Source organism: Corapipo altera, unplaced genomic scaffold, assembly GCF_003945725.1.
Source record: "Corapipo altera isolate COAL_440 unplaced genomic scaffold, ASM394572v1 24, whole genome shotgun sequence".
In the NCBI taxonomy this organism is placed as follows: Eukaryota; Metazoa; Chordata; class Aves; order Passeriformes; family Pipridae; genus Corapipo; species Corapipo altera.
Window position 1 is genome coordinate 3,753,244 of NW_020884903.1, and position 27,500 is coordinate 3,780,743.

A 27,500-nucleotide genomic window follows, 5' to 3' on the forward strand; every position below is an offset into this window, starting at 1 on the left:
ATTGCCTATTATTTTCTCCTACCGTCGCACCCAAAGCCTTCCTCCCACGGCATCCTTAGTCAGCGCGTGGGCGCAGAGCCGCGTGTGTGTGCTCAGGGGCTGGAAGTCGCGTTGTAGCTGCGAGGATGCCGAGGCTGGCGGGGGCTGCCTCGGCCTCTTCGGGGCCGCTGTCACCGCGCGGGTCCCTCTCCGCGAGAGACCTCCGCCTCGGCTTATCCCCCAGGGATGCCGGGGGAGAGGATGTCTGTCTGTCAGGGGCTTAACCTCGGGGAGGTGTGCGTGCACCTCCCGGGGCTCACACAGGAGGCACGGCGGCCCTTCCAGAAGGAAGGAAACAAGGAGGGAAGGAGGAAACAAGGAGGGCGGCTGGTGTAGGCAGCGAGGGGGCGAGGGTCTCCCAGCCAGGGCGCGGAGCGGGAGGTTTGGGAGACCCTCGACCCCCGAGGCGAGGTGGCGGGGAGGGGGGCGGAGGGGCGGACGGGGAGGGGGCTGCGAGCGTGTGTGCGCCTGTGTGTGGGCGCGGGCGCCCCCGCCCTTCCCCCGGCGTTGCTGCGCGGTGGGCTGGCGCTGGGGTATTTACGGTAACGTGGACCCGGCGGTGGCAGCTCGGTCGGTGTCAGGTGATCGGCGCCGAGGAGCCGCCGCCGCCCGGGAGGAAGATGCAAGATGGCCCAGCGGGGCCGTGAGGGGCTCCGCGGCGCCCCTTCCCCGCCCGCCGCCTGCCCGGCCGGCGGGAAGCGCTGAGGCCAGCGCCGCCGCGATACAGCCTGTCCCCGGCGGCGGCACCGAGCCATGGGGCTCTGCTACAGCCTGCGCCCGCGGCTCTTCGGCGACGCCGGCGGCGGCGGCTCCATCTCCAGCGCCGGCGCCGCCTCGGAGCCCGAAGTGCCGGCGGAGCCTCACGCCACCCCGCAGCCGCAGCCTCTCGGCGTCCCGCTCCGGCCCGGCGGTAAGCCTGGCGGGGAGGCGGACGGGCCGCCGCTGCTGCTGCAGAACGGCGGCGGCAACGGGGCGGCCCCTGAGCGGCAGCCGGCGCTGCCCAAGGCCGGCGGCCCCGGCCTGGGCGGCGGGGGAAAGGCGGCGCGGCAGCAGGCGCTGCACCAGCCGCCGGCGCTGCAGAGGACCTGGGAGAAGCTGCGCCTGGAGGAGCGGGAGGCGGAGAAGGAGGCGAGGAAAGTCAGCAAGAGCATCGACCGGGCGCTCAAGGAGCAGAAGCGGGAGTACAAGCAGACGCACCGCCTGCTGCTGCTCGGTACGTGTGTGTGTATGCGGGGGTGTGCCGGGGCGGGCAGGTGCCCCGCGGGGCTCCCCGGCAGCGCCCCCTCCGCGGCTTCCCCTATTTTCTTTGGGCACCCTCCATCCCTCCTTTGTCTCCCCGCTGCCCTCTCCCCGGCCCGGCCCTGCCCTCCCGCCCCCCGGCCGTGGCCGTCCCCGGGCTTTCTCTTTAGACAGGTTTACACCTTCTTTTCCTTTCCTCCTCCCCCTCGTCTCTCCTCCTCCCTTCTGGCTCTGGCAGTGGTTTTGCAATGGAGAACACGATCGGCGCTTGTCCTGCGAGGGCGAGCGGCTCCACCCAGGCCGGCGGGCGGGAGCGATGCGGGAGAGGGAGCGGCGGGGTCTGCCCGGGGACAGGAGCCCTGCCCGGGCCGGGGGCTGCTCCCATCGCCTCTGGGGCGGGAAGTTCGCTCAGAAACATTGACCCAGAGAAAAAAAAAAACACAGTAGAAAGGAGGAAAAATGGCCCTGCACAAGATGTGTGTAGCCTGTGGATGGTCCTACTCTGCTGCGTGTGACCAGGGATGGTTTGGTGAGGAGCGGTACAGTGGGCTTGAGGCTCCTAAATGAGAGGAGTGCTGATGAGCAATAGGCTCCTTATTTAAAGAATCAGCGAGCGGAATAAAGGGAAATAAGCGGGTGTAGGTATGTACATTCCTCAGGCATCACCTCAACTACAAGATGTGTTCTTCAGCTGTTGGCTCTCAGATTTTTTTTTTTTTTAAGGATGATTTGTCAGCTTTTGTCCCCTCTTCTCTGAGGTGCTACGTGTGGTCTGTTATTGCCACTGCTCTTTCTAAGCATTAGTTAATAGTCCTCTCCAGAGGATTTGTACCAGCTGATACATTTACAGTATGAAAACCACAGGGGTATCTAATACAAGCATCTCATTTCCTGCAGGAAACAGAACAGTCATACTGCAGGGCTTTTTTTTTTTTTTTAATGGTCTGAGCAGAGGGCTTATTTGGCCTCTTAGCTGTGGTCATAAACCTCTGTTTTCTGTCAGCATGAAAATACTGATTTGCTTTTGCATTAGCTTGCTTTGCGTGTTTTTTGTAAAGTTGCGTGGTACAAAGTTTTGGTGCTTATCTATGTGCATTCCAGATTTGGGGTAGTCTTTACATCTTTCTTTATGAAGCTCTGTTTTCATGTTACTGGACTCCCTCATTCCTGTTGGTGGGTAAGGGGAGGAGAAAATATGAATACAGCAGCACATAAAAGGTATAAACAATGTTCACCAGAACTGTAGTGCTCCACTTCCAAAAATGTGCTAGTACTGTAGGATACTAGTACAGCCAGTAAAAGGGAAGAGGAAGAAGATGTAGTTCTCCATGGAATTACTAATATTATTTGTAAAATGTCTCTTCTGATTCTTGAACTGTTACAGTAATTAACTCTTAAAAATATGCCTTTTTAAATGGAATATTAATAATTTTAATGTTTTTTCCTCCTGTAACATCTGAAAATGTGTTGTGACAAGTATGGGTTCAAGAAGGCAGAGATACTGGTTGGTGGCCTTCCTCTAGAGAGCATTGTAATTGCTTAAACAAAGGGATCCTAACAAATGGATATTATGTGTATTCTATAACATGAGTGGTTGTCATAGTAAACCAGAACAATAAACACCTGTTCAGAAACAATGCCATTTGAAAAATAAACCATGTGTGACCCTTGGCACCCTGAAAGAAACTCAACACTCTTGAGACTGTCTGTGTTGAATTTTGTGTTAAATCTGTATCATAATTAAAAAAGATTCTCTTGATCTCCATATCTCTGGGAGGAAATGTTAGATTATTTTTTCAGCCCTGGCAGATCAGGGCCTGATATAAATGTTTGATTTGGATGTAGGGAGAGCTGCAGGTGCTTTGTGTTGCTGTTTGAAAGAAGTGGAAACGCTGCTCCAGATAACAGGAAATTATTTAGAACGCGGAAGGGTTTATTTGTCAGAGAAGGAGTAAAGCAAAATTGCATTGCATAAGGCAATCTTTTTCAATCTTTCACAGAGGAAAAGACTTAGGATGTATACAGAGGCCTCTTAGAATAAAGAATATTATCATCCTGATATTTTATAACATTTCAGGTGGTAAAGAACTGGATCCCTGTCCCTAAGGTCTTCCTGGCAGAGTGAGCCTGAAAAGCATACCTTTGCTAGAGAGAGGAGGAATATTTTTGTGGATCAACATGGAGGAAATGCATAGCAGAGATGAAATGGTGAATGCAGTGACAGCAGAGCACTGTCACAGAGCAAACAAAGTTGAGCAACAGCGTTGGCGTGGGCTTTGTGTTTCTTTTTTTAAACACAAGTTTGTAAATAATAGCCTCATATGTGTTTGTCCTTGTATACCTTCTATACTATCTGGGGCAAGTTTAGAGGATATTATTGAAATTTTAGAGAAAAACACAGACTATATTTTAAGAAGCTACTACTAGATATCAAAAGGGTATGCAAATAAATGCACTAATGTAAGAACACTAAGAATCTCTAGAGTCTAAATAAGTAGTGTATTAGAAGAGAAGCTTCTTTAAATGTTTGAAAACGACCTTTCCTTAAAAGCACACTGATTCTTTTATTCTGTCGAATGAAAACAATCAGCTTTGTGATAAGCTGTGCTTGTAAGTTACCAAGATATTATGAAGTCTCAAAGGCTTTTTTTTTTTTAGTGTATGTTGGTAAATATCTCTCAAAGAGCCTGTTCTTGCCTGTTACAGCTTCCCCCCAACTAATGTCTCGTGCTGCACATGATGTTTTGATGCTCTCCTCTAGCCTACATTTGGAAACACTTAATGTGTTTTGTCATAACCAGCAGTTGTGAAAGGGAGGGTGTGTGCAGTAAGTCCTCAAGATCAGCTCTGTCTGTGCCTCCCACATCAATAGATGTGTATATATCAGGTGACTGTAAAGGTGATGTAGAGGCTTTACTGCTGCACTGGAATAACAGCAAACGCTGTTCGGGTCTATTTGTTTTTCTTCTGCAAGAAAAAGAATCCACAAAAAATGGAAACCAGCTTTCCACCACAGTTGGCTCTTTCTTGCTTAATGTCCACTTTAAAAAAAATCAGAAATTGTGTGATTATTGAATTGATTGTTGTGCACTTGTATTATTTGTGGGGGTTTTATTTCCTTTTCTTTTTGTAAGTGAAAATGTTCACCTGTGCAGAATTTCTAGAATGCTTTTACTAACCCTGAGATGAAGATTATTTTAGGTGTACATATTTATTGCACAGATTTACAGGGCTTGATCGTAGTCTCGTAGCTTTGATTTCTGTCTTGTTTTCTGTTTGGTCTTTTTTTCTAGAGAATTGTAATCATTCTCTTCTACAGGACTCTTTTTAGCTGCTGATTTCCTAGACACTGTAGAAACACTACAGATCACTTTATAGAAGCAATTTACATTCTCATTTCCAGTCTCATATTTTAAACTATTTTGTGAATAAGTGTGGTGAAGGGGAATTGGCTTTAAACAAAGTGTTAACCACTGTGGTATAATTAAGGCTCATGTAATGTTGAAGTAAGCCATAGATAGAGTTGGTTTTTTTACTAGGTAGCTCTTGTCTTCTAACCTCTGGCTCCTCTTTCTTCCATTTATCCTGACTCTTGGTTGCTGTCCTAAGTTCAGATGACTTTCTCAAGCAGAACACATTATTTTACACTTCCCTGCTAAACTGAAACTGAAAGTGTTCTGGGTAAAAGCTTTTCTATTCAACAGAAACTGAAAGTAATGATGTAGGGATTGAGAGAGGGAAAGTGGAAATAGTAATTTTCTTCACTTAAAAGGTACTGTAACTGCTTACCTGATATTTAAGTATTGACTTGATAGTGAAATTTAGATATATTTGCTGATGTTTATGTACAAAAGTATGTAAAACATCAAGAAACGTAACTCCCCTGAACTGATGGAAATCAAACACAAGGATCCCTTGTCAAGCTTGGGAAACTGCTAAGCAGGAGATCCCAGAAACTCAGAGATGTATAGTAAATGTGATGCTCTTTTAGTTTTCCTAACTATACACCTTAGGACTGTTGTCAGAAATAAACTTTGTTGCAAAGAGGGTTTCTGATCTTACAGTGGCTTTTAGACTTTCCCTGTGTCTGCATAAGGCTGTGTGCTTGAGGTGTTTTTCTCTTACCACCAGAGATGATGCCCTCCTTTGTCTGTAAATGAGATTGGCAGATTTAGGATCCCTACAGCCAGGTAGTCTCAACATGGAGATAATGGATATATAATTGGTAGGAACAGATATTTCCAGGACTTTGAAATAATGGGCTGCAAATACTGACCAATGTAATAAAGTAAATGGGTTCTATAATCCCCAATCCTTTGCATCATTTGTATTTCTTCTGAAATGCTCTTCTGCTTTGGTTGTAACTTACGGCATCACAAGAAGTGGTATATGCATTCCTCCAGGTGAGGAAACCAGTAGGTGGGAGACACCAGGAAGAGTTTAATTAGTTCTTAACTTGGGAGTTTAAGTGTACTGAAAGCAATCCCTGATTTACAATACTTAGCTTTTCTTTTTCCTATAAACTAACAACTAGCTGCATTTAGCCCGTATTTAGATGTTTTAACTGATTTCCGTTCTTTGGTTGATTTTACTTGTCTTTAATCACTTAATATTTAAGAAAAAAGAACTATTTTGTTTTTTCCCATGTTAAGTGTAGCAGTGCTGTGAGGCTTTCCCTGCTGTGCAAGGATGGGTTCTGCAGCTGCTACTTAGGTAGTATGAACTTTCAACTAGTAGGCAAGTTTTGTATATCAGTGTGTATTCCACAAATACTTACTGTAATATAGTACAGTAAGTACTATAGTAATATAGTGTCTTAATTAAGCAAACTATGCTGGTATGTTCTTTGTCATTTTAAGGTCCTATTACCATTTGTAACTTATTGACTGCAGAAATTTTAAAGAGTATGTAAAACTCCTAGATTTGAATATTTGTTTTCCCTTTCTCCATGCCTTTCCCCCCCAATTTAGAAGAAATACAGTTTGAAACAGTGTTCCCCTGCTCATCCCTTTCCACTGCTCAACACATACATAATTTTATTTTTTTTTTTCATTTTATTTTCTTTGACTGAGTGAAACTACAAATTTAGGGAAATACTTACTGGTGGTTTTTTTTTTTTTCCTAAAGTCATGGCTTCCTTCAACTTACTTTTTCAATTTGGGTACCATTTGAGTTTAGAAAGTTGAATTAATTTTTTTTAAAATTACTCTTTTTAATCCAGCAGCCTGTCTGAGCTGTGGCAGAAACCTGGCCTGCCCTCTGCATACCGAGTTTAGCTTATTTGATAGTTAAACCTGTTCTAGAAATATTTTCCTTTTGCTGAATGGTGTGGAAATGGTTCTTCTCCATGGATTTTTAATAGTAGTAGAGAAACAAAATGGTGCAAATAAGATAAGAGCTTTTGCTTACCCCCTTTATAGAAGGAGTAGCAACTTCTGAGTTACCATTTTGTGTTGGAGAAGTCTTGACAATACCTTTCAGGGTTTTCTTAAATTTTGTGTGGTTTGGATCTCTTGTAGTGGCCAATAAGAGGCTCTTCTTAAAGCAGATGATTGATGGGCTGAACAGATTAGTAAAACAAAGCACAGAACGGGAGTTACTCAGCCTGTTGGCTGGTGGCAAGTCCAAAAAAGTCCTTAAGTGGCCTTCTGTTGAAGGTATAATCTATTTTTAGAGATGGAAATGTATGTCAGTAGTTATTACTTAGTATATTCTTAATAAAATCAGCCTTTTGTAGGTACTTAAAATAGGTTGGTTATGGTTAAGATTTGCAACCTTGTGTGGTTATTCAATCCTGTGAGATCCATGTTGGGCTACAGTCATCAACACAGGTTTCACTTCATGGGTAGAAGCTTTGTCTTACTGTGCCATTACTTACAACTGTCTGACACAAGTGTTCTGAGTGGGATGTTTTCTTTTGACTGATAATAAATCAATAAGGTGTTGTGGTTTATTTGTTTGCTTTTTAAATACCCAGGAAGGGAGGATCTGGAAGAAAGGCAGCTTTGTACCTGGCCTGTGCACATCATATTTATTCCTTTTCCAAGAGTGGATGAACATGTTCAGTACACTGACTAGCAGTATTTCATATTATCCCTGTAGCTGTGTGTGAAACTCCAGTGTCTTGTGGTTCGTCTGCACATGAATATTGAAGAAAAGTATGAGAACTTAAAGCCTTGCTGAATTAGCTGTACAAAGAAGGACACAAGTCCCACACTTGCTGCTTGGGACAAGAATAAGTAAAAGCTACTTAAGAAAATATTTATTATTTTCTTTTTCTGTGTTCACGTGTGGAAGATCAAAAAATACAAGAAAAAAGCTGCCAATTAATGTCTGTATCATAAGGGATAACATCAATCACCTGTAGTGGAAAATCTTAGTTGATAAGATCTCTTTGAAGTCAAACTTGAATTGCTTCCTCATAATCTGGTATTTTACATTTGTTTGTTTTTAAACTTAAGTTTGAAGAATTATAAATTTCACTTATATTAAAAGTAATGTCAGGTTTAAGAATAATAAATTATTCTTGCTGAAAATACCAGCAATACTGTTGTAATACTTACTGTAGTAAGTCGGTCTTGCTGTTATCTTTATTTTAGAGAAGAATTTACATCATGTGGGATTAACATGCATTTTGGAGCTTAAAAGCTGTTTAAAAGCAGAAGGCTTTTGTTTTCCAAAGTATTTAAAATAAAAAGGAAAAAAAAATTGAAAAGTCTTTCACTTTTTCTATGATAGGCAATACAATTTTGACAGTTTCTTTTAAGAAGACTTCATTCCTTTAAGGGGCAAAAAGGAAGCTCTTTTCAGCAATCAACTCAACCAAATTGTCTAGTTGGTCTTCAGTAAAAGAGAACATTGCTTCTCTAATTTGGGTTAGTGCATGCAATGGAGATAAGTACCAGGCTTAAAAACATCTGTAATAAAAGTCTGACAATAAACTGAGTCCTCACTCTCTGTAGGTATCATTTCCTCACCCCCATCCTCTCTTCTTTTAATTTGAAAATACATACTTTTTGATACATGTAATATATTCTGTATTTAATTTGCCATATATGGATTAAAATGGATAGAAAGAGTTGTATTTTTCCACCATGAAGAATGAAGGCTGTGTTAAACTGCTGGAAGTGTGGATGAACATGGATCCTTAGTATTAGGTGCAAGCGTAATTTATAACTTATTCACAACAGTTTTCAATAAAAGATTGTTGCTGGAGACATTACCAATTCTGTTATGCTACAGTTCTCTTCTTTTTGGAAAATTGGTCATTCTGCATCTTGACAAAAATGTAGATGCATTTCATGATGTAAGGCTGTGCTTTCTTCGTAATCATCTTTATTTTTCTGAATGCCTTACATCACAGAATATGCTGAGCTGGAAGAGATCCACAAGGATCATCAAGTCCAACTCTCAGCTCTTCACAGGATAGCCCCAAGAGGCATGCCATGTGCCTGAGAGTACCATGCAAATGCTTCTTGAATTCTGTCAGGCTTGGTACTGTGACCACTGCCCTGGGGCGCCTGTTCCAGCCACTGGATGAAGAACCTTTTTCTAATATTCAACATAAACTTCCCCTGATACAACTTCAGGCCATTCCTTTGCGTTCTGTCACTGGTCACCACAGAGAAGGGATCAGTGCCTGCCCCTCCTCTTCCTCTCATGATGAAGTTGTAGACTGCAATGAGTTCTCCCCTCAGTCTCCTCTTCTCCAGGGTGAACAGGCCTCAGCTGCTCCTCATACAGCTTCCCCTTAAGGCACTTCACCATCTTTGTTGCCCTCCTTTGGAAACTCTCTAATAGCTTAATGTCTTTCTTATATTGCGGAGGACTAAGCTACAACAAAAGCAAGTTGCTCTTTTTTCTTGTGTGAGAGCACTTATTCCTAATTCACAGGTTTGAATTAATTTCATGTTAACTGTAGAATCATTTTCTATGCCAACTGATATTTTTTCAGACAGAGGTGCACACATGTGTCTCTGTATGCCCACAGATGACCACCAACGTTCTTGTAAAACGTAGTTGATTGCTCAGAGGAGTCCAGGTGAGTTAAACAAGCCTTCAAAAGTATGTGGTTGCATTATGTCCTGGCATATCTCATAGGCTTAAATCTTCATAAGAACAGGGCAAGTGTAATGGATTCTGTAACAAGATTGCATTTTTTTTCATCCTTTGACTCACTGGACATTTGAATTACAAAATAGACTTGTGGTGTTATCTGCTGCCTGTTCTGAGCTTCCTGTACTTGTCTAATTCACTGTCTAGGAGAGATATGAACAAGATATTAAGCACTTCTAACACGTACGAGCCTTTGCAAAAAAAATGTTTCTTTTTTAATATTCTTATACAAATTATAAACCTAAGATGCCGAAGAATATAATAATTTGTATAAAGGACATATGCAGAAATAACTAGTTCATAATCTGAAAAGATATGAATTTAAAGAGTTTGATGAGAGGTTTTTGGGGTTTGGTTTGTTGTTTACATTTTTTTTAAGTTAAAATTTAATTTTAATTTAGTTTAAAAAAAAAATTCTCCTTTCCTTTCTAAGTAGCAAGATGCTGTTGAAGATATTTATATCTCATAATGTGTCCATTTTCCCCCAGTCATTTAATTACCTAATGTTAAAAACTGAACAAATTAAGAAGTCCTTGATGTGTGTGAGACATTTTTCTGCTTCAGCTATGCTTAAAAATCTCATGGTATACCGCAAGTATGCTACTGTTATGTGTGATGCTGTGCAACCTAGTTATTTACAAACAAGCAGGAAAACTACATGAGGGATAGGCTATAACTTAAGATGACTTCTGTATCCTTTTATTCACTGGGTCTAACTGACTTGTGAGCATGGCTTAATGCAGAAGAGTAACTGTTAAAACTGTTTTGCTTTTATCCCTTGAAAATGTTTCCATGAAGGAAACCAGATGGGAACTACAGGATAATAATTCTGGTTTAGATTGAGTAGTTGATCTTTCTTTGATTTTACATTTTGAATGAAAAGCAGAAATCTCATTCTTTAGAGTATTTTCTTACTCTTGGGATATGGTGAGGGGAGCAAAAAAACCTAACTCAACCAACGAACCACCCATCTTTCATGTAAATTCTCATGGCTTTAGTGTGTTTAGCAGAACTGTACTTCAAGTTAATTTTAATCTGGATTGTCTTTATAGATGAAATAGCACTGAGAGAGGAACACAACTTTCTGGCCCTTAGAGAAAGACTGGATAACAAACTGCATTTAAATAAGTGCCATGCATTGTTTCTTTTAGTAAATACATTTTTCTTCTTAATTTGGGGGATATTTTGAGCAGCTTTACACTTTCTGTTATTCTTTGGTTCTCTAAAGCATTTATTTTCTCTTAATGAAAGACAATACAGAAGCAGTAGAATTGAACATGATGTTCCCATCATCTTGCTTTCAGATCAGGTGCAGTAGCAGTCCCCCTACCATGAGGTTCCAGGTGCAGCCAGAGTGTATAATGCTGTTATTCCAAATTCTATTGCTGCTTCTTCAGGTTTTCTTATTCTACTCAATGTCTGGATTCATGAGCTTTTTTGTTCAGTAGTGTCTTTCTTTTTTTTTTTGATAGAGAAACTACGGTAATTATTGGGGGGCAGCATATTCACTCCAGGAGCCTTCTGCTTCTTAACTCGATATATAGAGGTGAGGATGTTGACTCAGCAGAGGAGGGAGGGAAAAGAACAAAAAAACTACCTACAATGGTGTTTGGCTTGTGATATGCAAAACTCTCTTCTGTCAGGGGATTCTGGCTCTGGGTATATTTCAGCTATGTCTTTGAACTACCAGAGGTGGAAGGAAAACTGTTTCATGGAAAAGCTGAAATGGAGAGAATAATTTTTTTGATACTTGAAGGTACTCATCATTTGCAGAAGGGATCACCCGAAGAGCAGTCGACTCCAAATCAACTCCCATTTGGCAGTAGTCCTTGTCTAATTAAAGCAGATTCACAGATATGTGATCTATCTGCCAGAGATTGAATAATGCTTTCTAATATGTCAGGAAAAGCTAAAGCAAAGCAGTAAAAGGTCAAACAGCCTTTCAGATGTGTTACAGAAGGATTTGGAGTGTGGGCAGGGAAGACGGGACTGTCTTTCATGCTACTTCACACTATGCACAAGTATCACTGCTGGTGTTCCTAGTCCAGCATTTTCAGGAGAAGGAAATAGGGGCTCTGATGCTCAGAAATAGAATGACCAGATGTTTCACACTTGGTCTCTCTCCCTATACAATGCTTAAGAACAGGTTCTTACCTTGTTCTGCTCGGGGGGGAGACCATTCATCTTAATACCACAGTTTCTGAGGGGTTTTGTGCATTGGTTGTATGAGCAATGGCACAATCTGCCAAGGTTCTGCAGCACCTCCTCTCATAGCACATGTAGATTGTGTGCAGGACAAAACAAATACATAAACTTTTCAAACCTGAACAGCGTAACATTCGTACTATGTTGACTGCCACTGAAATGTAACCTTTTCTTAGTGACAGTATTTCTCTTAATACAAAGATGGCTCAACAAGTATGAGAATGAAAGTTTTCTTTTTTTTTAACCCTCCTACCTTTACTCTTAAAAGTAAGAACTTCTCTGCTGTTTTGAGATTGTTGTTTTTTTGCTTTTTCTCCCCTACGTATCTGTATCCTGATAGCCTGATAAAAGGATAATTAGATAATCTGATAAAAGAGTAATTAGAAATTTAAATTAACTGTCTGTTCACATGATGTGCAAAGAAATGCTAAATTAATCTCTTGTAATCTTGTGTCAGACAAAAGCAATTTGATGATACTACTGAATGCCACATAAATAAATAGACAACAACTTTTGAGTTCAGTCATTTATCCCCTAATGCCGATCTCTCTAAAGTTAGAGTGATAAAGACTTTGGTATTGGTAGCTGCTTCATCAGCATGAGGTAAGTAATCAAACAACAGAGCAGACTTTAGGAATTTATGTGATTAGGCTGAAAGTCCAGACGTGACTAGTAAGATTTTTCCATGTGACTGTCTGTGTAACCAAGAAATTTAACTTCCTCATAGTCTCTGTTCTCTAAATTAATAAGTTGCTTGAATTTTAACATATTAACGCTACTACTTCATATAAAGTTGTTCAAGCAGTGGTATTTTTTGGGACCCTAGTATGGAATAGGACATGCACTGTCCCACCAACCAACTTCATCTTTTGCTGGGTTAGAATTCATCCTACACTGGCTTTCTCTGGCTTGTTTGTAGCTATAACTCAATTATTCCATTCCTTGAAAGAAAACAATCTGGAAAATATTCCTTAAAAGCTAAATGTGTTCACCACCTATTGCTTTTGTCTGCCTTTTTTTCCAGCATGTCAGAAGTGGGCAGTGCCTGCTTTTAATGGTGTTTTTATTAGTATTTATTTTTTGGAGGAATTATTTTTTGGCCTCATTCATCAGACAGTTCATAATATTATATATCCACGTCTTCCTGAAACTGGCGAATAAAAATCTTTGTATTCTGCCTCTGCTGATTCTAGAGATATGACCTCGCAGTGGCTCCTTGAAGAATATTATTTCAGTGTACCATGCTTATCAGAGTTGCTGTTCTGCAAAGTTGATGCTCATCCACACTTCAGTCTTTTGATAAGGTAACATATTCACAGTGGTGTCTTTAATCAGTGACTAAAAGTTTACTGTAACTAGTTGATGATTCACAATTAGTTCTTGAAAACCATCTCTTATCTGATTCCCAGTTCATTTAGACTCTGTTGTATCAATCATTTGTAGAATAACACCAGGCATACATGTGCTGCTTATTTATAAGATCAAATGTCCTATATTGACATAAGCCTTCAACTTAATCAACTGTGTTTGGTATCAATATCCCTCAAATATTTATTTTTAATTAGGCAAATAACTTATTACTGATTCATTGACTTTAGATAGCAGACACCAGTCCTGTGCTTGGAACATGATTTTTCTCAAGCTGGGTGTAATTTAAGAAATGGGATATCATACCTGAAAAAAACCTTTGTTTTCCAAAGCCCTTCGGTTATTTCATGGCGTAACAGTAAATGTGATTGACATTCTTTATGCTGTTATCTGTGGTGATTTGCAGAACATGCCTGGATCTTTGCTGTAAGGAGTTCTCCTATAAATATTAAGAAACGAACTGTTTAGATCACATTGTGAAGAAAGAGGGCCAGAATCTCTCTGTTAACACAAGAGTTAACTTGTGTTGACACACAGGGCAGTATTTTCTGTTACTGTTTTAGTGTAAAGAATGTAACCTGACATTTCTGGGTGAATGTTTTTATTAAAGAATGAGGCTGCTTAATCACGTCTTGATCTAGCATGGTGTAGAAGAACATGGTTCTGTCGTGATTTCTTGCAAAAAAAAAATTTTTTTTATTAACTTGAAATACTTCGGAAACAGCAGTATTTTACTTGGTCCTTTTCATCCCTGTATAGTCTGGTTTTAGGGTAGTTGAAACTGTCCACTTCTCTGTCCTTTTCTTAAAAAAGAAACAAGCCGCTTATTTAAATTGATAGTTTCAACAAGCTGGAAATGCTTTATCAAAATCAAATATTAGGCCAGTTGAATATTTACTGCTACTACAGTCCAGCACAGGAGAAAAAAAGAGTATCTTATGATGTTGGGGGGTTTTTTGGTTTTATGTTTTTACTGGCTGTGATCCAAAAGTGTCTTCTGTACTATGTTAGATCTTACAGGCAGTGGATTGGACCTTTTATGAACTCTGGCTTTCAAATCAGCTGACTCTTGTTACTTTTTGCCTTCTTTGTTTATGGCTGGAAAGTTACTTATCATTCAGGTTTTGAAACAATCTTAACCATGAAAGAGTCCAACTCAAAATGTAAAGCTCTTAAATCCAAACACTTAATAAATTAACACTTATTTTGGGTCACCTGTTTTGGTGGCTTTTTATTTTTATATAGCAGTTAGGAAGGATAACATCTGTTACAAAAACTGCTTATTTTCAGAATTGTTATATATGTTACATGTTGGAAATCAACTCTGATTCTAACCTTTTACTAACATAAAGGAAGAATTCTTACCTTCGTAGTCCTCTTCTTAATTAATAGGTATTTGACTGAAGAATTAAGTCTCTGTGAATGCATTGCGGTATTCTTGTTCTTTAACTCATCTTAAATGTGCACTAACAATTATCTCAATTTATAAAATACTGGACTGAGTCTGTCATCCCATCATAAGCAGTACGGGGTTTTTTTATTCTGAGGTGTATACATTTTTTTTCAGTCTGTCAGATGGCTTCGAAAATCTTTCTTGACCCCCATCCGAGGTTGACGTTCCTCTCTGGGTGTTCTGATAAATGCTCTAACTGGAACCAGGTCTTCTAGTATTTTAATTAACTCTCCACACAGGGATCCTTCCTGTGGAGAAAACATGCATTTTCCTTTAAAAGCATTTCCAAAATAGATTGCAAGCATAAATTGTTGTGCTGATTTAAAAGTAAACCGGCGGGAGAAATGAACCCAACTCAAGAGAGATTACAGGTCAGTTACAATTTACTAAAAATACAATGATCCAGAGAAAACTGGTTCTAACCTCCAAGGACAGCACCCTGGGACAAGACCAGAAGAGTGTTCCTTAGCCCCTGTACTGAGGACCACGTGGACCCCCTCCTCGGTGCAAAGTAAAAGGAAGGGAAGCCTGTTGGTCTGGATGGTGGTCATAGTTCTGTTGTAGTAATGATCGCCGTCCTGTCGACAGTGGTAGTTGCAGTCCTGCTGAAATTCTGGTCCTCCTTTCAATCCAACAAGTGGTACCAGAAGTCCCAAAACCCAGAGTTTATATATGCTCAAGTTCGGGTGGGAATGCCCAGTACCTGCCCCAGGGCAGGGAGTTTCGCAGTGGGTGATTCAACTCTGTGAGTCATGGGGTATTTTTGGAATCTTTGATGGTCTAGGTCATTGCAGCCACCTATTATGCCAGTCCAAGGTGGCCCGTTAGCAAAGATGCACCCTCAGGCTGGGTATGAAGGTGTTAATGCCTTTCTGGGGGGCAGTTATCACAGCTGAGTCATTGGTGTGGAAACAAAAGGATGCTCTAGTGCCTCCAGGGTTTTTTTAACACCAGTCTTGTAGCCTGAGGTGTCAGGTGTGCCCTGGGCAGCTGCTGCAAACAATCTGTTTATTAACAGTCCATCAGAAATGACATAGAGGGTGTAGAATACACAGTTTTGGTTATACCCACATAGTAATAAACTGGTTCCAGCCCCTGTAACTAGGACAACTGTGGAGGAGAAAAAAATAACTTTTAAGTATGGGAACAGTTGTGTTACTGAATTTGCTGTAGTATATAAAGGTCTGAAGTTCTAACTCGGTGTAATGTGCGAGTATGTAAAACACATGCTTATACTGACAGCATAGTAAGTCTTGCTGTGACTGCAGGAATCTCAAATGTGAACTTAATTCTACAGTGTCATCATTCTGGAATTTACTACTCAAGTTGGAAGAGGGAGCTGAGGACCAGAGGAATGGCAGAAAATTATCTTCTTGGATGTCTGATTTTTCAGCTTGATTATGGTACAAGTCATCAAAAGTGCTTAAAAAGTTCTGAGTGGTTTTGTCTTCTACCAGCTTCACTTGGAGTCAGATGGTCAGCATCAACAAAGACTTACATGCAGAAGTGTTGTGTTGCATAGTCTGAATATGTTCCTTTAAGGACAATATTCTTTTTTTTTGTTTTAGTCATGTTTGTACCTAGTTCAGTCCTTGGATATGCATTTAAATGATGGTAATAATTTGTTTATTTTATTTGAGTTAATGTTATATTTTTTAAGGGCACTTTTATTCTGAGCCTTAAAACTGAAAATGCAGTTTCTTTCATGAAGCCCATGAAGTGCAGTGTGCAACCTCGACTCAACAGCAGGATGCTGAAAAAATTAAGGTAGATTCAAAGCAACAGGCTACTTAAAATATTGACAAACACTTACTTGTTTGTTTTCTTAATTTTCACTTCTGATCATAATTGTCCACTGGTATTCATCATGGAAAACTTTAGGCTGAGAGGTTAAAACATAATAAAGTCAGCTAAATAGTGTCATACAATGAAAGTCATTAGGAAGACTCAACAATAGCAATCAGTAATGTATGATTGTTCCAACTATGGTCAAGCTGACAAATACATATGCAAAAGTTAGGCAATTCCAGCATGAAGGGTATCTGTCCAAACTTTGGGACATATGCTTTATTGCTTTATTTCAACATGTGTTATGTTGTCTTTGATTAAATGGCTGTCTGTGCTTCCTTTCTCCATTCCTCATAAGTCTATGCCTACCTTATAGTATATACCGTATAGAATAAATACGAGCAAATGAATGACATGTTGACTACATGTCATCCTTTCCTTTTCTTTTTTGTTGTGGAGTAATTCTTGCATTGTATACAGAAGTCTTTAGTGTCTTGTATGGATTTTTCCAAGGTGTGAACCACTGATATGGTTCCTCTTTTTCAGATGGAAAATCTAAATAGAAGTGGATCATGCTCAAATATACATATCATCTGATTTTCAACTATTAGTTTCAATTATTAGTTTAGATGTCTACAGGCTGGCCTACTTCTAAAATTATTTTAGAGAGCTGTTACAACAAGCTACTACCTTTGGTGTCCAAATTATTATGTTAATATTTATTAGAATTTCTGAAAACTTCTTCTCAAATTAAATAATATTGACAGTGGGGAAACGTAACCATAAAACTGCAGCTGTATGGCCTCCTCTGATGGCTATGCATCCAAGATGTGAAAACTCAGCTGTGAAGAAACTGAACTTTCTGGTACTAGTTTTATATCCCGGTGCCAGCCTAATGATCTAGGCCTCTTAGGTACTGGTCAGACAGGTTCCCCACTTTCACAAGAATGTCTTCACGTTTTAAAAGTCTACTGTTCCTGGCTTTCTTGTATGTGACATCCATTTCTAGTCCAGTGAAAAATGGTGACTTGTAGCAGCTGTTGATATCCCTTTGTCTCACTTCAGATAAGCATGAGATGCAGTATAGTGGCAGCAGCATGGAATGTTGGGATAACTGCCTCATGTTGTAAAAATTATCAGACTACGTTGCTGCTGCAGATTTTGAGAACTGAAAAGTCTCCATCTGACCAGCTTTGGGAGCAAGAGGATAAATGAAGAGTAATGAGAGGGCCTTACTGCACCAAGCAAAGGTCTCTGACAGATGGACAGCCATGTTCCTGTGAGAGAAAATTTTGTCCCTGCTCCTTGCTGCTAATGCATGGCAAGAGTGCATGGGAAAAAAAGGAAGAAAAGCTTGTTCTTGCAGTCAGTAGTCTGATTTACCCCAAGCTGAAGCAGACTACTAGTTAGTGAATTGGATGTTACTGGGATTTTCTTGTATGGTCAAGCTCCTTCATAATACTTACTGCTTTGATTTACCACCTCTGGTGATAGAACTGTTCACGTAGTGGTACAATTTTTTGTGTAGAGTTTCTGTATAATTATTAGGTTTCACTTATTTCCTTAAAAAATGTGTGATTGTAAAAAAACGCATGACTTCAGAAATATTTCTGTGAGCAGTATAAGTAATTGAAGGTGTCATCAGTGGGCTTGATAACAGTGTAGATTGGAACAAACTGGGGTCCAAATCTCATTCAAAACAAGATGCATTTTTATCTTATTATTTGAGATCCCACATCTATTCTGTTGCTCAGTGCTTGTCTTCTATCTATGCCAGAACTAATGAATCCTGTGGGATCTTATTTAAGCTGAGGTCAGTGTTGGATAAACCATGTCAGTAATTCAGAAATAACTGAATCACAGACTGTTGTAACTTCTGGGTATTTCTGGTTGCTCTAAAAAAACCAGAGGAATTATGAATAAAGTTCAATGACTTATCTACAAATATGGAATAAATTTAGGCAGAATTTGAGTGATTATCTAAGCAGGTGCGTAGCCAAAAAGAAGCTAGGACATGAACTGCAACTAGAGTGTAAGACCTGCATCATAATACTTAAGGTGCCAAAAGACTTCTGTAGTAGCACTCAAAAAGCTTTTTCCACGTGTATTACCAATTACCTGCTAGGTCAGATGTGAAGAACGGTGCTGCTGGATATAAAGTCACTTGTCTATGTGACCTGCTGTGCAGTCAGATGTGCAGTGAAGCAAACTTCTCTGTGGCAAAAAAAAGACATATGGTTCCTCTTTCTTAAAGAAAACTGTAACAGCCTCTTTGCTGTGTCAAATGTCTTTCTTTACATCAGTTTCACCAGTTTGTAGGTACCATTGTATCATCTCTGTTTGCTCTTTTTACTCACCATTTGCTTTGCACTGAATGAAGCAGGATTCTGTAGCTAAACTGTAGCCTTATCCCACAGAATAATTAAAACTGTTAATGCTATCTTTGCAATTTGGTGAATTGAAGGTAAACTTGAAAAGAAAACTTGTGTTAATTTTATTATAAAGGCAGCATGGAATTTTATTTTTTTAAACATGGGGTGTGCATGGTGGTTAATTTCAGGATTAGCTCATAAAATACCATATTCTGATGAAACTTGTGAACAACACAGAGGCTGGTCTGGCATTTTCATAATGGTAACCATTGTTTTTATTTCACATTGAAGTAATTTCTCAGCTTCCTGATGGTTCTTTAATTAAGAGTTACAGTCTTCACATGGCTTAGTGGATGTTCTTTATCAGTTTCCCCATCTTGCCTATGAATGGGAATATGCAAAAGTCGGCTTCTGTTTATGGTTGTTTATTTTTCAGGCCCATGTATTTTCAGCCATCTTCTGCCAGATGTAAGTAAAATTTCTGCAAGACATTTTCCCTACTAACAGTAGGGAGTATTTCCTTTTGGAAGACCAAATGAAACAGAGCACTTTGATGGAGTGAGGTGCACTGGATTGGCACTCATACATCACACCGTGTTACAGTAGATGCAGATGATATGCTGTGGTTTTCCCCCAGAAAAGCAGATGCAATATTGATAGATCCCAGAATGTGAAGGCATATGTCTAGAACCTTATATTTGGTGGTATTCCACTATGTAATACATATTGACTGTTAACTCCTTTAAATGATTCTTGAGCTATTCTGTGATAATATATGAGGAAGATTGCTTCTTCTATCAACAGCTCAAGGCACTGTGTTGCCACCAACACAGTAATTGCAAAGACCACTGTGAATAGTCTCTGGGAAGACGTATTCTACAGGTTGCATTCAGGATTTGTAGTTCAACAGTGATAACTGGTCAACTGTAGACATGGAAACCACAACTCTGAAGATATTTGCCAAAGTTTATTACAGCTTGTTATTTACTTTTCTTCAGTTTCCCACTCCCGCCATGCACCCCTCCAGTTTATACCACGTTTGGGATGAAATGCAGGCACTTCTCTATTGATTGTGAAATTATATTAGATGTTTGGCTAGCAAAAACAGCCATGCAATTCACTTATTTCCTTCCTGTCTCTCAGTTTCTCCAAATTGCCCATTTTTCAGCAACCCCTTTTAAGGAGAATCTTCTCTGCTTAAAGATAAATACTGAAAACATTGAGAGCTTTAAAGCCGGTTCATGTACGCTTCATGTTTTCTGCAGCTGCTGTTTCTGAAGCCATATGGGAAGGAAGGAAAATTGGTGACTGTCCTTGACTTAATGGAAATCATTGGAGTGGTGGCAGTATCTAATGATATTCAGATTTATAACTGCCTTACTCCATTTTTTTGTAAAGCAGTAAGTCTAACCAACTTTGTCTTCTTAGACAAGATTAGTGTTAATTCAAGGTGCACCTGATTCCTCCTTTGCAAGCTGTTCACCTTTATGCCTTGAGCCTTCCTCTGATTTTTGGGTTGCTGAATGCATCAGACATATAGGTGAGATCAGCTTTACTCATCTAAAAAATCAGCTGATCAAGCAAACAGACGCTTTTGCTGACTGGTGCCTGAGCTTCCCTTCTGATATCCTGATTTGGTCCTCATACCATCACAAACAATGGAATTCGCTGAAGGAATTATCCATGCTTTAGAGATGGAGAGATTCCCATCCACTAAACTGTATGTTGCAATAAATCTCTTAGCCAGGATGTGGTAGATGTGATGCTAAAATCACATTACTTTTCAAGACACGTGGCTTTGTATGTGCGATGCCTTATACCTCTCATTGCCCTGACGGAAAAGGAGGAAGCATAGAGGTTAGGTAGTTTCTGATGTGGCTGGTCTGTGGGTTCAGTGGATTTTTCTCCTGTTAATTGTTCATCAAACTGTGAAACAATCTTGTCGGTTTTCAATGGCTACACTCTCTTTTGGGTGTGGAGCTCACCTAAGCAGTTCTGTTATGCAGAAATTATTATCTTGGGAAGAAATGAAGCTTCACACTGGCTTCCTTAGCCATTCAAAGGCCACACAAAACACTGTGTGTTCACTTTCTCCTCTACTTGTCACGTCTCTTAGTCATTGTTTCTCCCTGTCTGCACATCTGCTTTGCTTTGTGCTTTGAGGAAAGCTTGAGTACAAGTGTTCCTCTAGGTTTCTTCTCTTTGAGATATACTATTGTGCAATTACAGTACTGGTGTGCATATTAACTGCATACATCATTAATAATGAATAAATAATAAACTTGCAGGTCTTCAGTGTGATGGGGGATGTTCCTAACTTCATGAAACTTCCCTAGAGAGTTTTGTTTGAACATTGTTTTTACCTTAAATTTTGACACCGAAATAGCTCGAACTGAACAAGGGATGAGAAAAAAAATAAAGCTGAGAAACTTTTCCATTTTTTGATGCAAAAAGGGTAACATATTATAACTGATATTCAAATACAGGTATTTAAGGGGATGTCATGTTTCCCTAAAGATGTTGGAAAAGCAGCGGTCTACCTTGGTATTGTTATGAGTGAATGAATATTGTCATTACATGTTTTTTTCTCTTCAGGGGACAATACATCCTTGACTACTACAGTTTTGTGTATATATCAACTTACCAGCACTATAAATGATGTTCTGATGCACGCTTGTTCTGCTACCAAAAGTCTGTCCACTCTGATAATCCATAAAATTACCACTGCATTGATGTTCTGATTTAAAAAAGTAAGATGTGGTTGTCCTGTTACATTTTGAGAAAATGAAATAATTGATTACTTGAGACTTTTTTTTGTTGTTGTAAATTTGTGAATAGATTTGTTTATCAAAACAGCATGCATGGCATTTAATGGTGTGGTGTTAATGAAGTAGTGCTACTGTCACTAGGCATACTGGACACTTTACCAAAATTTTTATGGTTGTGTGGACTAGTAAGAAGATTAGAAGGGGGCCTTTTTTTTCAATAAGACTTGGATTTGTAAATACTGTGTAAATGTGGCTGGAGGGATGAGAGCAGTGTGGAATCTCAGCTGTATACTCTCAGCAGAGGACATCTTTGCTGGTTTGGAGAGTTTCCGTGCTTGACTTGTCACTGACTTCTCCTTACTGTCACCTTTTCAAGGCTTCCAGAGGGGACAAGGAGCAATAGTCTGGAAGGGGGTAACAAACCCCAAAGTGGGACCGACCACAGAAGGGGTTGGAATTGAATGGTACTTTTCATCAGGTGTTCTTGAGGAATTCCTGTATTCTTTGCATTTTGTCTTTGATCCTCGTGGTGGCAGCACACACCAAGAGAAAGGGAGCCAGCCTATTGCAGCTGACCTGAGTTTTTTACACTTAAAAAGAATGTGCTCGTACTTAACATTTTTAGCTTTTGTTTCCAGTGGGGCAGCTCAAAAACAGGTCAGAGCTTCATCATTTGCAACATCAGTTCGTATGAACTGCTGAGAGCCATTTAGTTGGGAGAAATATTTCCTCTCCTCCTCCCCAGCCTCACACCAGCAGGTAAAGGTAGCATTCATGAAGGTCCTCAGCTATTGAGGAAACTTACATGGCAGGGTTAGAGTTTCAGTTGTCTAAAATGTTATCCAAAGACTGTTGTAGCTGTTGAATGGAGAGATTTTTTGTTAACCACAGCACAGGTGCTGTTGTTACAGGCACTGCACTGTGGTGCCATAAGGTTTCCTAAATTTCCAAAGGAAGTCAGGATCTGAAGTACACCAGTTGGAAGCAGGAGCGCAGTAGCAGCCTGAATGAGTGATAGAGGTGTAACTGTTGTCAAATTCATAGGTCAGGCATCCAGTGTAACTTGTCAACACAAGGCAAAGAAAGAAATACTGGATGTTGGTAATAAGGTACTGGTAACCCAATAACTGAAAAGAGCAATCACTAATACTTTGAAGAGTTGGCTGCAGTTTTAATACTGTGCTAATTAAAGAAGGTAGGTGGAACTACCTTTTGGTATCTGAAACAGCCTTTTCCAAAGAAGCATCACTTGGCTTGACCGTAGGCAGTCAAATTTCTTGCATTAGTCTTATTTGTTTATCTGTGAGTGAACAGTTATTTCAGGGTAATAGTGTTGGTTTGTAAGCCAGCACAGAGATGAGTTCACTTCATGTTATCTACCTGACCTCAGAATCACACATCAGTTTCTTGAGATCTGACCAAAGTTGCCAGTTATTTACTCTGTCTTCTGTGTTTCGTTGGCATACTGTGAAGCTCTCATCATATATCAAACTGAAGCCAATACTGTTGAAGTTCAGAAAATACTAAGAAGAAGGAAATAACATAGGAAAGGAAACAGCAGTTTATATGGAAAATGGGTAAATGTAGACTGTACACACTTTTTGCAGGACTGCTTCTGGTATCTGAGCTTACTTTGTTTCAAACTAGTTCAGGTGTCCCTCACTCAAGTAACGATGAAAATATGCTCTGTCTGCACTGTATTCCAGTTAGAAGAGTCAAGAAGTGGGAGATGGGGTAAGAAATATTTATATGAGGTTATTTCCTGTATTTTAGAAGTGAGGTAAAAGGCCAATTTATTGTCTCTACCTTCCTGAGCTGCTTAGGATAGAATGCATTTAAAAAGCAATAAAAATTGAAAGGATAGACCACTGTGCCTCTAGACATCTGCTTCTTTATCTTTGAGTCTTTATTTTAGTTGTTTGAAATCTTTTTTCAAATAAATTTTAGAGCTCAAAATGGAAATCTCTGCAGAACTAGTTATAGGACCAGGATAAACTGTTACAGTATGAGAATCAAGAGCAGGATTCTTCACTTCTCATTCTGTAAAGAGCTTTAAAATACTACTAGGAAAAAACCAAATATCTTTTCCGTATTTTCATACTGGTCCTACAAGGACCATCAAGTGCAACTCAAACAGGAGCATACTTTCTAATATGAGATAACTTGTGTATGAGCTCAAGTTGATGCATCCTGAAGAGGACGGGCTGATGTGTGCAGCTTTTCATTTGCGGTCATGCAAGTTTAAGATGTCAGCCAGCAATTCTCCAGAAAATCACAGTGTTAGATCTTAAAACTACAGTGTTATTGAACAACTGGCAGACCTCCTTGCTTTTTTTATAATACTTATTTTGCTTTCTTGCTACTGTCTTGTTCAAGGAAATTTTTTAAGCTCAATAGCCCTGTTTTATGTTGTTAAATGTGGTAGATTTATGAACTTCCATTCCTCAAATCACTACTTGTGTTGTAAGTGTTAACGATGGGATTGCCCTTTCATGTAAATATAAATAAATACAGTTGACTGACCTTCACTGCTGAAAAAACACTATTTGATGCAGTGTGGTTATGGAACAGAGGTCAAATAAAGTACTCTTTCTTTCTTGGTCACTGAGATGGATATTCTTTTCCTTTGTTCGTCCTGTTAATTACACAAAGTAAAACAAGTTTATGGAAAGAGAACTTACATTAGACCAATCAGTATAATTGGAAGTGGGCAAACTGGTGTGTACATAAAGTTTTGTGTGTTTTATGGTAGGAGCATATGTATTGCAAAAGCTGAACCACCTTTAAAGAATGCAAGAGTGTGGATGGTTTTTTCTGTGTGATCAGAAAAGGAGGAATTATTTGATATTGGGATTTTTTTTATTGTTGTTTGTGCATATTGTTTGTTTTGCTTTTTTTTTTTTCCTGAGAGTTTTGAAAAAGTAGGGTTCTACCTGCAGGGCAGCCTGGGTGTGTATTCAAGAACACATCTGGTAATAGAAAATGCCCTGAGCAAGGACTAGATTGAAAGTGTCCTAGACTGAAAATTCAGTGGGAAAATGACAAGATGTAAGAATTCAGAAAAGTAAGTATATCTTGAATTTTGGGAGAATTGACTTCTCTGTAAAGCAGGTTGGTACGTATACTGAAATGGGTTACTTGCTGTGTAGAAGATGCTGTTGCTGTGTAGTTGGGAGGGAAGGGAATGCTTGTGGATTCATTAAAACTAGGCCAGCAGTCTGTGCATTTATCAAATAGTGGTGGTTTTAATGTGTGTTTGATGTTGCATGAAAAATTGAAAATTGCAGAAAATAAGATGTAATTGTTGCAGTCACTTATAGGTACTTGTGTTTATATAGTCTTTGGAAATTGTATGGTTTCTGCAGATGGGCCATAGCACTTCAGCCTTTTATATGAAATTACATACTTAGTTGACTACCTTACGTCAAAATGTGACTTTATAGCACTTTGATGCTTTTATTTTAAGACTGTGCAACATACGTAACTGCTAATTGTTGAACGACACCAATTCGCAGTATTTGTAGCACGGATCATATAAGAAACAATTCCCAAGTACAGTAGGTGTGTGCTACACAAAGAGTAATTGCTTAAGAAACAGGCTGGTTGCTTCATCTGTTACATATTTTGCATTTAAAACTTTGTGGTTTCCAAACCACGATGTTTCAGTGGTATTGGCAACGTTCAAAGACTAATATTGCTTATGGATGGAGTCAAAAAGATTTCTGTACAAAATATTGGCAGCTGAGATTGGCAAGATTTACTTTCCAGACTTAGTAAGCAAATCCATATTAATTGGCACATGATGTTATGTCTTCCTTGGCTTACAGAGTATGTTACCAAAGTGTTAAGGGCAAATGTAATGGTTCCCTACTTTGTTACTATATGGTAACAAAGTATACAATAAAGTGAATATAGACTCTTTTTAATTTACAGAGTCTCCCTGTGTCCAAGAATAAATTTTTGAACATATTATCCTTTCCTATATTGTGTTGCATGGAGAGAGAACCTGTTGAACCTCCCCTCTGCTGTTCAGCTATTGAGAGTTTTGTGGAATAAAGATCTAAACTACATCCTCATGCCACGTGTCCGTCTCTAAGTAGAAAATGCTTATATATAGCATTTGACAGCACCTACCTAAAGATCTCTCCCACTTTCTTGGGCTATTCCTTTGGAGAGGATGAGTTTATGAGTAAGTAAACAAAGGCTTTGGGTCTATTTTGAAATCTCTTTATAAACATATGGTCTTCTGTGTCTTTAAGATTCTTTGAGGCATAAGTTGGGACTTTAGTGTAAGAAATGAAAATGTTTTTGTTGGGTAGGAGTGATTCAGAGTGGAGTAGTTTTTTGCCTATAGTGAATTGTTGCAAAATATATATATGCATATACAAAATTCTGTTTGTATATGCATAAAAGATATATATATGTAAGCGTATTGGATATAGTAAACTAATTTCTGTTTAAAAACGTAATGAAAATCCGTAAGAGACCGTTTGACTGCATCATTTCTGAAGGACAAAAAAAAATTCAGACTAACATTAAGAAATCTGTTTTAGGTTATCTGTGTCACAGTCACTGAGCTCATGTCCTTTCCCCTTCCTTTTTGTTAATCATTCCCTCATGAGCTCCAGTCATCCATTTGGTACCAGGAGAGATCGGTCAATTCTCCCTGAGTTAAAATGCTGGATCTATAAACTGCAACTCTTAACATGTCTGTCTTGCGTCCAGATTTTTGAGACTATGTTCCCTGTAGAAGAAAGAGGATTCCTAATTCCTGACTGAAGAGTCTATCTAAGGCACAGCGTTGTCTGCTACAAAGAAAAAAAAATCTTGGAGAATGTCTTTTTAAAACCGTGAACATACCTACCAGTCTGCTTGTCTGTTTTCTGGAGTGGAGAGGTCAAAACAGCTGTCTTTTGCAGCCCTCTTCTTCCATGTTAGGCTGTTGGGGTTTTTTACAATCAACATGTATCATCTTGCTTTCTTTTTTTTTTTTTTTTTAATTTCAGTTTTCCTGCAGAGGAACTTTTCAACTCCAGACTGTGCTTTCTAATCTTTTTTGGAAGAATGCCTTTTCGAAATCCACATGGCACATTGCTGAATGTAGAGCAGAGATTTACTGAACTCTGCAGCTTCCTTGGCACTCCTTTACCTGCGTTTGAATATTTCTGTTTAGTAAGCCATTTTGGTAGTCTTGTGAACAGACTACAGCATTAGAGCATAAGCGGCTGTAAGCTAGATCAGTAGAATCAGCTATACAGGATGATTTGAGTAATCCATTTAAATTTACAGAAGCTTTACCTTTTAGGGGATTATATGCAGTGTTCCTAAAAATATTGTGTTTTGGTGTTTTTCAGTGATGACAGTACTAAAGCAGTCAGTCTGGTTGTATTTCTCATTAATGTTGAGTCATATATTTTAATAATAGCTGTTTGTTTAGAATTTCCTAGAGTTTTTACTTTCTAAAGAAAGCATGGATAGGCAAATTAATTTTTATTTTGATTATGGGGCTATAGACCTCAGATAAATTTTTTAGTTAAACTGTATGTGTTACGAGAGTGCTGTATTTTTCTTATGTAATCATGAAGTTGCTGTTAGTGCTTTTTACAAAAAGGTATTTTTTAAGAGTTGATGTCTCTAGAACGTACATTCAAATAAATACACAAAAAACACTGCAGGTGCAGTTTGGCAAAATGTGAAACTGTGAAGAAATGGTACCATTTTAATTTTTCTAGGTAAATTTTTCACAAAATGCCTCCTTTTTTTCCCTTTTTTTTTTGACACCTCCACTCTCTTCCCCTCTCCCCAATATTATAACACATGCATTTCAACTTTTTTTGGATCCTTATAATTTGTGAACACTTGCACTATTCACACTTCCCACACTTGTCAATCTTTAGTAAAAACGCCTTCATAAGGTAGATATTATACAATTTGAAACATAAAATCCCCTTTACAATTATTTGTTATAGCTGTCTTCATCTTCATTGGGATAGCAGCGGTGAAATATTTCCCACTTACTGATTTCTCATGGTAGGGCTCTAGCAGTAACAAAATCCCTAAGACCAGATTTAGCAAGGGTGACTGGGACTGGGGGAGGTGGGGAAGGGGAAGATGTTCAAGGAGCACCTGGGGTTGTATGAGACAGCAGTGTTT

General features: G+C 39.4%; 1 protein-coding gene across 1 annotated transcript in view; it reads left to right on the forward strand.

Annotated features, from left to right (window-relative positions):
- The first annotated feature begins 578 nt into the window (after nucleotides 1-578).
- GNAL (G protein subunit alpha L) overlaps nucleotides 579-27,500 on the forward strand; it is a 188,678-nt gene continuing 161,756 nt past the window's right edge. The window contains exon 1 of the mRNA XM_027650997.1: nucleotides 579-1,252. Within this exon, the coding sequence (XP_027506798.1) occupies nucleotides 793-1,252 (460 nt within the window). The 5' untranslated portion in view covers nucleotides 579-792. The remainder of the gene's footprint in view (nucleotides 1,253-27,500) is intronic.